This window comes from Siphateles boraxobius, unplaced genomic scaffold (genome assembly GCF_051911475.1).
Source record: "Siphateles boraxobius isolate OS27281-9 unplaced genomic scaffold, OSU_SipBor_1 55, whole genome shotgun sequence".
NCBI classification, from domain to species: Eukaryota; Metazoa; Chordata; class Actinopteri; order Cypriniformes; family Leuciscidae; genus Siphateles; species Siphateles boraxobius.
Window position 1 is genome coordinate 8,172,729 of NW_027509181.1, and position 15,154 is coordinate 8,187,882.

The 15,154-nt window shown below is 38.3% G+C and overlaps 2 protein-coding genes across 10 annotated transcripts in view; one reads left to right on the forward strand and one right to left on the reverse strand.

Annotated features, from left to right (window-relative positions):
- Nucleotides 1–1,016, forward strand: part of jmjd1cb (jumonji domain containing 1Cb) — a 138,647-nt gene extending 137,631 nt beyond the window's left edge. For all 8 annotated transcript variants that reach the window (XM_077206089.1, XM_077206091.1, XM_077206090.1 and 5 more), the window contains one exon: nucleotides 123–1,016. In XM_077206089.1, coding sequence (XP_077062204.1) covers nucleotides 123–218 — 96 coding nt within the window. In that variant the 3' untranslated portion in view covers nucleotides 219–1,016. The remainder of the gene's footprint in view (nucleotides 1–122) is intronic.
- Nucleotides 1,017–2,405: 1,389 nt separating this feature from the next.
- Nucleotides 2,406–9,107, reverse strand: nrbf2b (nuclear receptor binding factor 2b). 2 transcript variants are annotated; one of them, XR_013195594.1, is made up of 5 exons: nucleotides 8,901–9,101; nucleotides 7,763–7,847; nucleotides 4,513–4,553; nucleotides 3,437–4,428; nucleotides 2,406–3,379 (listed from the first exon to the last, which is right to left on the reverse strand). XR_013195594.1 is itself a non-coding variant. In XM_077206146.1 (4 exons), exons 1-4 carry the CDS (start codon nucleotides 8,928–8,930, stop codon nucleotides 3,817–3,819), a joined length of 768 nt encoding a protein of 255 aa, XP_077062261.1. In that variant the 5' UTR covers nucleotides 8,931–9,107; the 3' UTR covers nucleotides 2,406–3,816. The 2 variants fall into 2 exon arrangements, 1 of the variants encoding a protein (XP_077062261.1); XM_077206146.1 differs by having other exon boundaries at nucleotides 2,406–4,428; nucleotides 8,901–9,107.
- Between the last annotated feature and the right edge of the window lie 6,047 nt (nucleotides 9,108–15,154).

A 15,154-nucleotide genomic window follows, 5' to 3' on the forward strand; every position in this document is an offset into this window, starting at 1 on the left:
CCTGGTGGGCTTGTTTATTTTTTGTTTACCAGATGAGCATTCATCAGTCTCCACTCTCTCGGCTCTAGTCTCTAACCACGCGAGTCAGTCGCATCATTCTAACAGCCTGCCCTTTCTCTCAGGTCAAGAACATCTTTTACCACTGCGTGAAGAATGCCGTGGGAACTTTAAAGAGGTGCTGCGCAGAGGAGGAGGAGGAAGAGGAGACCAACTCATGACACCCGTCGACACGTTCCCCCCAAATATGCACACTAACGCTCACACCGCAAACCTCCAGTGCCAAGCAGAGAAAAAAACACACACCAGGAAACTGTATTTATTTGTTACCGACACCATAGCAGTATAGCCCATCAGGATGACTGTCATTGACACGCCACACATCTGGAGATAATCCGACAGCGCCGCTGTCACAACTAGTGTTTGTTCGTCTGTTTGCTTTCGGTCCCCTTTTGTTCTTTCCTACTGTATAGTTTCAGTGGAGAATCGTATTTATTTTCAGGAGTTCTGCTCTGTTCTCGATCAAATGTAAATGTGACTTGTACAGTTTTCTAATGGATTTCTGATGCCGCTCACTACTTTGGAGACTTGGAGTTACTGTGAGAGAGATCCGCTGTCTCATGTCCTCATGCCATATCTTTTGAGAAAAAGAACTGCCAAACAATTGTAAACATTGTAAAGTTCTATTATGTAAAGAAAGACTTGATACATAACACTTCAGCATTTTATTAAGAAGTATTCACTGTAAAATGGAGACATTTACAAAAAAAAAGTTGTAATTTATTTAAGAAAACTCATTTCTCCTTTTTATGTTCAGATTTACTATGGTGAACTTTTGAAGTTCAATGGAAAAAGGAAATCGTACTATGCTGTGTAAATATATACATATATACATTCACTGATGTATTTTTTTAAACATGGCTTGCTTCAATTTCAAATTTTAAAGTGCAAGTGTTACATGCTTTGTACATTGAAGTTCAAAGGGGTTTTACATTTTCCATTAAAATGGATTTATCAAATATATGCCTGCCTTTTGCCTTATTGACAATCTGAAAGAGAAATACACGAGAGAGACACACACACACACGCACGCACGCACGCACGCACACACACACACAGTAGTGTCTGAAAGTAATGTCCAGAGGGGATGTTGGTTTTTAATGACCCTACAAGTTCAATTAATCCATCAAAATGAGGAAATTTTTATATTTTAAATATATAGGAAGAACAAAACAATATACTTTTGTTAAATAAATACGATAACCAAGTTTATGGCAAAAAAGGCAAAATACACCTATAGGTTTTATTTCACTGTACAGAAAATAAATTTAAAAATGCATAGAAAAACAAAGGCATACATTGACTACAAGATAACTTTACAACAAATGTTATTGATTCTCTCTTGTTTTGCATGTTCATAATTTCTTTGTATGACAGCTTGGCCAAAAATTGTCTGCTCTATTTGGCATGTTTCATTGCGTTATGACAAAAGAATTGACTGCAAGTATATGATTACAAAATCTTAAACGAGTTTTAAATTATATGAAAATAAAGGGCGAAGCAGCTTTTGGCCACTACTGTATATTTGTGTGTATGAAAACAAACGAGCAATGTACAAAACGCAATTAATTGTCTTGCTCTTTGTTAATAGAATTTTGAAAGATATAATATATAATCCTTAATCTTAAAGCATTCTCATTTCCCCCAAAAATGTGTTATGAAAGGTCAATTAAACTGTGCATTTGTGGGTTTAAACATGTTCACAGTATCACTCAGCCTGTTGCTGTCTGGGTTCTTTTGGAAATATATTTTTTTGCGGAGCAGAAACAAACGAAACAAAAAAATGTATCCCACCGTATACAATGTAATCGTGCTGCATACAATACTGTAGCTTATTTCATCTAAAATGAGTAGAACACACTAGTTTGTTCCCACGTTGTTTCTTCAGATTCACATAATCTTTCATCGCAATGTAAGAAATTGCTCCATAAATTGCTGAGGTCTCAAAAAGTGAGAGAAAATAAAGTTAACCACTAGCCAGTAGTTAAACACATGCTGTCATTCACAGATTGGGCAGAAGAGGACGCTATGGAGCTGTTGGGGAAATTTAGAAATGATGACCTCATATTTAATAGAGAGACAACCTAGACTATTTGAACTATTAATTGAAAATGAAGAATTTATTTTAAAGTTATACAATTCAATAGCCTCCGACTGCATACAGTTGCCAGGCAGCAGAGAAATGAGTGCATTAACACAGAATTCATCAGATGTGCAGTCACAAATGTGTACCACTTTGTCTTTTCACAATAGCTTTGAACGTTGCTCATCTAATAAACCTTTGTTACTTGACTCCATGAAGTATAAGAGTATAACAGCAAAACTAGCAGGTGGACAAACAACTCCGATTAATGCTTCCACTTGTTAAAATCTTTAATGGTTGTCAGAACAAGTAAACTCACAAAAGAATTATACATAAATTCTTGTTTTCAATATGTTAATCATGTACGTACAGCTACTGTAGAACAGCCATTCATGCATCAAAACACTTTCGTCGTATGATTTTCACATCATAAAATAAAATGTAAAATAAAACAATCTGATGCACCCTGATTACTGTGGTAAACCAGTAATTAAACATTGAATTTAAAAAAATAATAATAATAAAAAGAGCAAAAATGTGGATTTGGTTCCCTCTTCATGACACAAATATGAGCCATAAATTCATCTCTTCCCAGGCGCGTCTGGCACATGTTGGTACGCTTTTGATTAGTGTGAGGAGTGAACCTGGTTTATTGTTAGACAATGTATGATTGTGCAATCAGTAACCTGAAAATATTAGCATCGTGATCCAGACGATCCTTGATTGATGAGTACAATACAAAATTAAGCTTCAAAAGAACTAATAACAACGTCAGTTCATCCAGAGTTCCTGATGTGGACAAAGTGGGAAGGTTTCGGGACAACTCCATTCCTATGCTGAACAATGACACAGCTGAGCAGGAAACAGTAGAGATGAGAAACAAAGAAGTGATACTGGAACACATGACATGATTATTGCTTATAGTTCTGAATGCAATAGTTTCACACTCATGTTCGGTCCTAAAGTCCCTTCTCCAATAGAAAGTATCCACGGTTATTAGCGCGGCTGTTGGCGATCTGGCAGAGATGACATCACAACAGGGCTTCGTTCTAGTCTACAGGACGTCTGCAATAAGGCGAAACAAGTGCTGCTGCTGCAAAGCTGCTTATCTGTGTGTGGAAACAGAATGCAGAACCGATCGCATTGATGTGTCTTGGCTTCCTCTATGCCCTAAATCTGCGCTGTTGATAGACGACTGAAACTGCATGAACACCAACGTCAACGGTACTGCACAAAACCCTCACACACACACACACACACACACACACACACACACACACACACACACACACACACACACACACACACACACACACACACACACACATTATGGATGTAATTCACAGTGTCTGTGTAGGAAATAGTTTTCAATTCCAAGTGGGATTTTGCTGATAAAAAGTCTGATAGCATAGTGTCCGACAGAATCTGTTCGTCTCCAATGTCCCCTTTTCACTTGTACTTCATAACAAAAAAACGCGTTAGAAATGTTCAAAAAGGCACACGTACTTCAAATAGAGTTGTTTTCTTTCTTCGTATATCCAATCGCTACGGGCGCTGCTGAGAAAAGTCGTGAAGCAAACCTGCTGACTGCCATGGTTTACGCCACCGCGCGCGTTTTCAGATCTCTCTAATGCGCTTCCTCTGGCGATGGAAGTCTCCCTTTGGTGCGTGACTGTTCACAGCTTCTCTCCGTCCAGCAGCTCCAGCAGCTCCTGCTGGATGTCCTCAGGAAGCTCCAGCCCAGGCAGGTCTTCCAGAGGGATCTCCTGTGTGGGCATCTCCAGTGGAGGGAGCTGTGGGATGGGAATGTCCTTGGCCTTGCGCTCCTCGGCCGTCTGCGGAAGCACCCAGAGCTCAGACTTCTCCACGAAGTCTGCATCAGCGTAGTGTTCCTTCTTCAGCCGCACGTTCTCCGCCCGGATCCGCTCGTTCTCCTGTTTCAGCCGCTCATTATCAGACACCAGGCGGTCCACCAGCTTGCGTAGGTCATTGATGGTGGTCTGCTGCTCTTCCAGACGGGTTTTGTCGTCTTTCTGGGCTTTGCTGCCGGTGCAGGGCTCTGGGACGGTGCCTTTGTTCTTCAGGAGGTACAGCCAGGTGTCGTACTCGCGTTCCGAGGGTTGGGCCGTTCCTCCTGGCTGTAGGTAACGGCGTGGCGTCTGGTCTGAGGAGGACACGTGCTGGAGCGTTCTGGGCTTGTCCTCTCGCTTAGCTCGCTTCCATCGCTCCTCGATCAGTCTCTGCTGTTTGATGTGACTGTCCCTCTGAAGCTCCAGAGACAAGCGTGCCTGCGGAGGGGAAAACACCTCATCTATCCACACAGCAAAATAATAATAAAAAAACAATAGCGGACTGTGATGAGCATCTAGTACCTGTTCACACTCCGTGAGCTTCATGGCCTCCTTTAGAAGTTCTGTGGAGAAATGACAGGTTCTTTAAGCATGCGCTTCCAGGGCTGGTTTCTCAATCACAGATCGAGCCGAGTGCTAGTCATAGATTATACAAGAACTGAAGCATTTGTGAGACAAACCTCAAGGAGACTGAAGCACTATTCGGTTTTTTTGACGGTAATTGTTTCTCGTGGGGATGTAAGGTCATTTCAACATTTACATGGGCTAGTCTCAGGGTTTGATATTAACTTTTTTCTTCACCAGCCACTAGAGTTGTCAAAAGTACCGACTTCGATAAGGATTCTTAAACACCTCTGATTGGCCATTGTATTGACGCGCTCAACATATGTCTGTGATTAGCTACAATGATCAATGCTTCAAAAACATGTTGTCCATTGAACACTTACACAGATACAAACGGGAGTATTTGAAAACTCCGTCTATCAGCGGATATATTAGCGATCCGCTGATAGACGCCTGCTTTTAAATGCTCACGTGTGCATCTATGCAAGCGCTTGGTGAAGAGTAAGCGTGTCACGATTTCGATTTTAAATCGAAATCGATCGAAATTAATTCACAAACACAAAAATCGAAATAAAAAATGGAATCGTCGATGCTGCCACGCCCCCATGTCGCGCCCGTGATGGAAAGTTCGGATCGTTTTACTGACTCTATTGTTCAATCTCGTTCATCAAAATTAACTAATCTTTTTTCTAGTCATTTCAGGGGCTTTAAATGTTATACTTTTAACAGGCAAATTCCCCGAACACATCCAACGCAATCTTGATCATTGTCTGAATTAAGAAATCATTATAATGCAGTCAAAAGTAATTTACAGGGAACATTAATACTTGACCTTCCGAGTCTTTTGTTCATTTGTCGCGTGACAGAGGCAATGAACGGATCGTTCATGAACGACTCATCACGGCGCGGGAAAAAAACACACGTGTTGAAAGGCTGTGAGTCATCTAACTTGGATTCTATGCCCGAGCCCGAACTTGGCCGATATTTCCCGTCACTATCCTCGGGCCGGGCTCTTGATCTATAAACGTGCACTCCCAACGCAATGGAGTGCGGCGCGGGACTAGATTTGATGGCCGAGTGCGAGCGCGGGCGGTAATCCACTCACTCTGTGTGTGCGGGAGAATAAAAAGATTCGCGGGACTCCCACAAACTAGAAATATCTATGAATAAAACATATAAAAACTAATACATTTTTTTCATCTCTTGCGAAAAAGCAACAAGAACAACTAAAACAAAATAGAAACGATTTACAGGCCAGAGTTTCTATTTATAACATGTTTGCAGCGTTGAGCGATTTAGCCAATCACAGACATGTGTGTTGATTTCTTGAACGCAATGACCAATCAGAAGCATTTAAGATAGACTCTCCTCACCTCTCAAAACGGACTTTTTGTTCAGTGCTGAATTCTGTACGCTGGCAAATCCTCTAATTATAACACACAAAGTGTAGGCTATATATTATGAAAGATTCATTGTGCAGTCAGCTTCACTGATAATAACAGAGATGTGTGAGATTGCGATGAACTGATGTCAGCTTTTTAGGAGCAACAGCAACCTGTGCTTGAAAAAAAAATCGAGAATCGAATCTAACCGTGACCTTAGAATCGAAAATGTAATCAAAACGAGGATTTGGAGAATCGTGACACCCCTAGTGAAGAGCGTCAAATATATCATTGTTGATCATTGTAGCCAATCAGAGACGTATATGTTGAGCGCGTCAACACAATGGCCGATCAGAGGTGTTTAAGAATCCGTTCAACAGCGCTCAAAATGCTAAAGGGAAATCCTGGTATCGTGGTCTCGCTGTGGCTAGTGGTTTTCCAAAGTTACTAGCCACTCTGCATTTTCACTGGCCACAATTTTGACGTAGATACCATGGGGAAAAACTGACATATTTTTAATATCATCTCATAATTTGGCAGCAGGCATATTAGGCTGCTGTCACTTTAAGACTTGACACACGGATCCATTATACTTTTTCTTTCTCAACTGAATTTTATGTTACGTTCACTTAAAACATAACTGACTATGTTTACGTGAATACTCGCCAAGACTGGCATTTTGACATTATTTTCTGTTTAAGTGCAATAAGCAGCGAAAAAGAACAAATTTAGTACTGAATGAGAATATTATGCGCAATCCCACGCCTAAATTCAAGCCCTGTAACAACGACAATATTGATCCGAAGTGATTGAGAGGAGACGGTTTGTTTGTAACTCGCTGTCGGAGGGATAAGAGAGCGGGAAAGAGCAGCTGGTATTGTGTATCTGTTCTGTGGAAAATGAGCATTGGAAGGGTTTCAGATATTTCAGCATCGACATGTATCGAAAAATCTATATTTTCCACACAAACTACATTGGATGTGGTGACTTTTTAATAGTCTAAGTCTACAAATGAAAAATGTATATATATCATATATACAATTAAACCCGCCAAAGTGGCTAGTACGAGTGACTGCGTTACACGCCACTGCTGCTGAAAGAATTATTTTTAATGTCAAGCCCTGGCTAGTCTGTGATTTTATTTCCATCCAAATCCAGAAAGTCTGTGTTTTTCTGCCACCACACGAAAAAAAGGCTTACTGCTTTTTGACAAACACGAGGTTGTATGGTACTTTAATTACCGTCTGCATTTACATATGCAAATTTACAAGAAGGGATCAATCCAAAAATCATTTTACAAGAATAATAATAATAACCGCTCATGTTTACAAGAATAATATTCCACTCCACTATAGCGAATGGGAGCTGTCAAGAAGGAAAAGAAAATGTATTCATGTAAACTTTATAAATTAAACAGGCCATTATTATAGTATGCAAAAATTTAAACAATATATATTTATTATCTACATTTATGTAAATTACGGCTTGGACAACTAAATGAGTCAAATGTATAGCCTACCTTGTAAAAAAAATACTTATTACTGCTAATTTCAAAATGTTTTAAATTATATCCACCATTTTGAGAAATAAAATGTAAGACAGAAAACAATTCAAACTACAGTGTGTCACTTTTCATATTTTAAATAGGATATTTAAATAATTAAATAATAAATATGTTATTAAATTAATATGAATTACGATAACAGACATTTTGTTTACCATTGTGAATGATTTGCGATCCGAAAGCACGAGTTGTTTCACTAAGGTGCCACGCAGATGTATTTTTATAGACGTCCCCATGAGAATCACTTAAAACAGAAACCAACCTGCAGCTTTTCTGTGGCAGGAGATGGCATCTTCAAATTTCCCAGCAGCCACCAAGCGGTCTGCTTTCCTGCACTGTTGATGGGCCTGAAAGAGATGATGTAACAAATTATATTATTTCATCATGTGTTTGTTAACACAAGACTGATAACAGTACAGATAATCAATGACAGCTCATTTCCTGCTTCTGAACTCGGTCCTGGACTTAAAGTCATGATTAAAATCATGCTGGAGACTGTGATTATCAGGTTTTCTTCATGGTCATGTCATTGAAGCAGAAGGGGAGAATACCCAAGGCTTGGCTTGCTGTCTATGACGGAGGGCTTGTCCTCTACTACATACCCCCTGGACTTCTTAAACGAAATTAGTAATAAAATAAAAGTGAAGATGATGGGCTGATGGAGGGATCCTGGAAGAATTGTCACTGGAGCCATGTAATATACGTCTCGTCTAGACTGCAAAACTTACTAAATACCCTCTTTTATATATCATATAAATGCATATTATTGTATTTATATAATATGTATATTTTCTCAAGTAAATGACTTAACATTTATTAAGTTATTTAAATATGACAATATAGCTAGCAGAGGGAGAAAGATGTAAAAAAAAAAAACAGATCCAATGATTTGCTTATATCTTTGTTATGCTGCCTGATAATATCATTAACAATGAAAAACTTTTTTTTTTTGAAAAAAAGCTTTAAAAAAAGCAAAATAGAAGCATTTCCACAAGTGATCTCAGGATCTTCATCTCAAGAGCTTTCAGCTTTCAATAACGTAACTTACTGAGACTCTAGGAAATAATAAACCACACATTTAAAATCATATGTTAATAAGGTAACGTTATGCTACTTGTGTGCGTGTTTTTTTGTTTGTTTAAAGATGATCAGCTGTCAGCAGTAAACAAACACACAAGGCTAATTCCGACAGACTAACTTAACGTTACATAAAAACCTGAACACGGTTTAAACGAAGCCTTCACATCACGGTTAACGGAATTAAAACCCCGTGTAAATGGCTGCACTTGTTTCCGGACAGGTAAACCTCTTCGCAGGTGTATTTTAATTTGTTCAGTGATTAAATGCGGCTAAGCTAACAGAAGCTAGCATGCTAATGTGACTTTTAAACAAACACTTACGAGATTGAGAGGACTGTCCAGCACCTCCATTCCTTCATCGACTACAGCCTCAACTACACGAGGGACTCATTGGCACATTATTGTGTTTATACCGGGTCCAGAGACTCTGGTTTCACCGGTTACTGATCCACTGCTACAATAGACGAGCAAAACAACGACAACTTCCCCCTCCGCGACGTCACCGCCGCATCACATTACGATATGCGTGTCGTGGAACGGTGTTCCTTTCGTCATTTCTACTTCCTCAATTGCTAAAACACATTTCTAGAAACCTTCACCCATTTTCTCACAAACATTAAACACAAAACAAAATCTTCAAACTACATTAACAAAACCACCGACTCTTCAGGCAAAATCAAACAATCGCCTCAAAACCATTTCACCTGTTCTCAAAATCGAACAATGCTTTCAGTTCATACACACATCAGGCTATATAATACAGAACATTCATTAGACAATACATCAAAAACGGAGAACACAGCATCCAGATTATGAGTTTACAGTTAAAAAGAAAAAAAGTAGGCAAATATTGCATACAGCAAACTAATGTAGCCTAAGTAAAAAAGTAACCACAACTTATAGGTGTAGCATACTGTAGGCTACTGAAGGTAGGCTAAGTTAGGCTATATTGTATTGAATATTGTAGCCTATAATAACTGTAAAAACTAAAAGAAAACTGGATGTTTATATCATGTGAACAAAAGTCTAAATTATTTTTTCTCATCGTAGGCTTAAAAGCGATCGAGTCTCTTCAGAACATTTGGCCTAAACCGCTCAATTCATATGGATTAGTGTTACGATCTCTTTATGAACTTTTCAAAGAGTCAATGTGTCAGTTGTGGATGAACGACAGTCTTACGGGTTTGGAACGACATGAGGATGAGTAAATTATGAACTTTCCTTTTAACTTTGGCTGCTTGTGTAGGCCTACCTTCCTGCAACACAAGTGCATCACAGTGCAAAATGTGTTTTAGTGAGTGAGAATGTTTTTAGAGTTTTGCAAAAAAGAGTGCATGAGATTTGCAAATGGTGTCTAACTGCCTTAACTTGTTTAAGGTTTTGCAGAAAGAGTGATTTATTTGACAAATAGATTTAGGGCTGTGGAGAAATCTGGTAAAGAGAATGGGGTTTAGCGTCTTAAAAATTGTGAAAAGCTGTTAAAAAAGCGAAATCATATCACAATAATGATAACATGTTTTAGCCTCAAAACGCGTCTCGTTAAATGATGTTCAAACTCTGTTCTGGAGTTCTGTGGTGTTACTTCACCACTAGAGGACGCTTCTGTCCTACAAATTGCTTTTTTGTTTGTTTGTTTGTTACATGTAGCCTACCATGTTTCCTTTTTTGACCTGTACAAGCACTCTGAAATCCCTAAATATGATATATAAACGCAAATTATTGCTTTCTGATTTTTGTAGCCTACACGATGGGTACTTTAAATCAACAACATAGCAACAAAGCAACATAATATTATTTTGGTATAAATATTAATATAATTGAACAAATATTCATAAATAAACATAAAATATGGCCTAATACAAATTCACTATACATTTATATAATATATAAAATGGTATATTTAGTAAATGATTCAGCACAATACATTAAATGGCTCCAGTCACAATTGTTCCGGCTTCCCTCATCAGCCCATCTTCACGTTTATGTCTACTTTATTACTAATTCATCTAAGTTCAGGGGTTATTCAAAGGTCGAGCCCTCCATCATAGTCAGCAAGCAAAGTATGTTACATTTATCCAAATACAGTAGTGGCCAAAAGTGATGTCTGGAGATGTTTGTTTTTAATGGCCCTACAAATTTAATGAAACCATCAAAATATAAGGAAAATATTTTATATATTTTAAATATGAGGGAAGAACAAAACACTAAACTTGTTTAAGGTATTTCTCTGACAAAACTATTTGGCAATAAAGAGCAAACTACAGCTACAGGTTTTATTTCACAATGCAAAAAAAAAGCTTATTAAAACAAAAAGCCCACAGGAAAAAAAATACATACAACATAATATTAATATTTAATTGATTCTCTATTGTTTTTTCATGTTTTCATAATTTATTTGTATGACAGCCCGGACAAAAATGATGTCTGCACATAAGTCCGCACTTTCATTCCGTTATCACAAATTAAAGAATTGACTCCAAACACAAATATACAATATGCTTACAAAATCTTTAACACATTTTTAATAGGCTATCGTTTCAATAAATAGTGAGGATGTCGGTTTTCCTAGGCCGAAACATCACTTTTGGCCACTACTGAATGTTTTCTTTTTGTAATGTAAATGTAAATGCAATTTAAGGTTCCGCTTTATATCATGTGTCTTTAACTACTAAGCATGTCAGGAAAAAAATTGTTAGGTATAATGTAGTTAATGTGTTCATGTTGTACTGCAAAATACTTTTGCTTCTATTGGGGTGGGATACGGGTAATGTTAGGGACAGGTATCTGTTATCCCTGGATATGTGTTGTGTGTCACTGTAACAATGTAGAAGCATTGAATCTATATGATATATGTACATCAAAGACACAGGAAGCATCACTTGGATTGGAGATTCCTTGCACAGCATATTTTGTTCAGTCAAAGAGTGCACTTATTGGTTAGTGACATCATCAGCTCAAGTACTTTGTTTTTGTTGTCAAGTGCCACTTGCTTTATCCAAATGCTCTTCAATTACTACTAATAGAGAGCAGAACAGGAACTGATACCGCCTCGTGAATCACAGCCTAAACGCGGTTCTCAGGGCCAATGCACATTTCACATAAGAACCTTTGATCAGCCCTTTGCTGCATTTGTTTGAGTTCATTCTGTTTTTACATTCAAATGACATTACAATACCGGTACATTTCAAATATATTGCTCAAAAGGGACTATTTCATGAGACCAAACAGCTGACGGTATTTTTTTCCTACTATGGAAGTCAATGGCTACCGTCAACCGTTTGGTTCCTCTTCTGTATTTAGCAGAAGAATGAAATTCATACAGGTTTGGAACATCTAAATATAAAGAGTAAATATGGCAGAAGTTCATTTGTGGGTGAACTATCCCTTTAATAGACTTCTTAGTTGTGTTTAATTAAAGCATCTGCTTAGGTAAGTCAAGTCACAGTTATTTATTGAGTGCTTCATACAATACAGATTGTTTCAAGGCAGCTTCACAGTAATAAACCGAAAAATATTAGTTAATTTTGCAAAATTAATTTTCATTTCAATTTTAACCGTAAAGCAGCTCTACAGAAGACAATAGTACCACTATTGAGCTCAATTAAATTCAATGTTAATTCATTGTCTCACCTGGTTCTCAAAAAAAAAAAAAAATCCTCAGTAGAAATACAAAAAAGACACAAATGAGTCGATTAATGCTGATAGCACAGCTTAGACCATTTGGTCTGGCATGAATTTGATGGAAAATGTTTGTTTATTTTGAAATCTTGTTGCAGATATACAGTAGTGGCCAAAAGTGATGCCCGGCCTATAGGAAAAATGACTTCTTCACCCTTTATTCAAATTGTATCTAAAATTTGTTAAAGATTTTGTTTAAACCATATATATATATAAAATATATTCCTCATATTTGATTTGCAGGGTCATTAAAAACAAATATCCCTTCCGGACATCAATTTTGGCCACTATGCTGTATATATTGGGAATATAATATTTGTGATTCATAACTCCGTCATGTTGCTTATAAGTGTAAACAACCCATATTTAGCAGGGACACTGCAAAGCTCTCTCTGTGTTTTGTGTACTGTATCAGAAGGCCGTCGCTGGAACGCTGTGGGTGTCCATCGAGACAACGGACAAATGTGAATCGAGTCATAACTCATTGAAAAAAAAGTCTGGCCGTTCATACGACAGGCCACTGGAACAGACTTTCCTTTGTTTCTGCCTCTGAGGTGCAAAGTTAGCCTGCTTTTCTCCTTCAAAGCGATCCTAACTGCTGTGTTTGAGTGTGGGCTTCATTGTAAACCTGTTTCATGCTGCTATACATTTGTGTGACTGATCCTTTATTTAGCGCATGAGTAATGTCTTCTGAGCTGGATATTAGCTATGTGATGTTTTGAAGCATCCTAGGCTAGGTTTTTTCATGTTCGGCAAAACATTCAACCATTCTACTCTTATTGCTGCAGTATACTATATAGTAAGTATGTTGCATACTTTCCTATTGCATTTTTCAAAAAATATGTAACACTGTGCCTTCTCCCACAATGTAATGCGTTTGTCTTTCCATTTCCTGTGAGAAGTACAGTGTGAACCTGATATTACAATTCAAAGGTTTGGGGTCAGTAAGATTTATTAAAGGAAATTATTACTACATTCAATCGCTCTAACAGTAACAGTTAAGACAGTTATAATTTTACAAAAAAACATTATATTTCAAATAAATGCTGCATTCTCTGTTAAAGGTGCAATGTGTAAAAATTTTGAGTATCTATTAACAGAAAAGCAATATGACATCCATAACTATGTGTTCAGTGATGTACAAAGAACTTGCTTAATAAACCGTAATGTTTTTATTACCTTAGAATGAGACATTTATATCTCCATAACCGCGGGCGCCCCCTTCTATGGAGGTCGACATATTGTGACGTCATGTTTCTACCGTAGCCGACAGCGAACAAACAGCGCTACAGAGCGCGTTTCATCATTACCTTGAAAGAGAAGCCGCAGAAAGCTAGAAGCTAGCCATAGACACCGTGAGTAGTGACTTTTCCCTTGTCAGTGGTGTAAAATATGTAAATGGTAAATTCTCCCTCGCTGTGTTGGGGCTTTGCTATGTGGGTATAAATGTGCTGGTTACTTTCGTGAGACAGCTGATTAGTACACTTGTCATTGACTTCAAAACAACGTTACAGGAATCACCAACCTGTCGATCGCGGTCGACAAGTCGATCTTGGAAGCATTTTAAGTCGATCGCGAAGAGTTTTCAAAATCAGAGAATAAAAAGCCTATTGTGTGTAGTAAATGGTGACTAGGTGATGCGGAGGCGCGCGCGCTGTTACAATCATGCCATTTTTTGCCTCACGCACCTGTGGGCTCACGAGGACGCGTCGAGTTTAAACAAGGCTTTACGCTTTAACCAGCTCAGCCACAGTAACAGCTCATATTTAGCCAGCTAAACTTTTACTACCCTGTTAGAAAAAATATATAGTTGCATAGTTTCATGTGGTTCTTCTCCCTCGCTGTATTATGGGTTTGCTATGTGGGGGGAAATGTGCTGGTTACGTTTGTGAGACAATCAGCTGATAACTATTATTATATTATATATTATGACCCTTGATCCTCACCTGACTATGGCTTTCTAAACTTTATCCATGATGTGGTTTATAATGGACTGTGGTACAGAAACAGTGACAATGTTACACACTCTTGGCTTACTCTGGCTATTCTCTGCTGACTCAGACGACGATATGTTTGTCCAGTTTCAGCCACCGTAGCTTCTTCGAAAGGGAGGGGTGAGCAGAGCGCTGAGCCCTTAGTGCAACTCGCAACCGAACCGCTAGATGTCGCTAAAAATCACACACTGCACCTTTAAACTGTCTATTCGTCAACACATCCTGAAAAAAATCATAAAAATTAAGCAGCACAACTGTTTTCAACATTGTTTTCTTTCTGTTTTCTTGAGTAGAATGATTTCTGAAAGGTCCTTGTAATAAGCCGGATCTGGGCCGTATACAGATCAGATGGTGACCTGCGCCTAGACACGACCACAACGCATCCCTGAAGTGTCAGCAGAGATTGTGTCAACTAGACTCTCCCCTGTGAAGGCCTCATCGACACGACAGCCATCGGCACTGAGCCTCAACAAACTCGTCTCCATATACAACGTGATGACTCCGGTCTTCAACCAGATGAACTGCATTATATAATGTTCCGATCTAATCTGACTTCTGACCTGTAATGCTGGCCGAATCATAATCATACACTGTTCGTTCGTTGGCCAGAGGAGAACTGGCCTTCAGACTGAGCCTGGGTTCTCCCAAGGTTTTTTTCTCCATTATGTCGCCTGATGGATTTTTGGTTCCTTGCCACTGTCGCCTTTGTCACCATTGACTTTTGGCTTGCTTAGTTGGGGACATTTAATTAATAGCTGCTTTGAAACAAATCTGTATTGTAAAAAGCGCTATATAAATAAAGGTGACTTGACTTGACACTGATGCTGAAAATTCACAAAAATAAATTTTAAAATATATTAAAATATAAAACAATATATATTTATATGCTGTATTATATATTAT

What these genes read in the sequence shown, in the direction of transcription:
- nrbf2b (XM_077206146.1), bottom strand. Translation starts at nt 8,930, where the DNA reads ATGGAGGTGCTGGACAGTCCTCTCAATCTC. An exon ending in TGGACAGTCCTCTCAATCTC is followed by an intron (nt 7,848 to 8,900) that starts GTAAGTGTTTGT and finishes CATCTCTTTCAG; the next exon opens with GCCCATCAACAGTGCAGGAA. An exon ending in CTGCCACAGAAAAGCTGCAG is followed by an intron (nt 4,554 to 7,762) that starts GTTGGTTTCTGT and finishes ATTTCTCCACAG; the next exon opens with AACTTCTAAAGGAGGCCATG.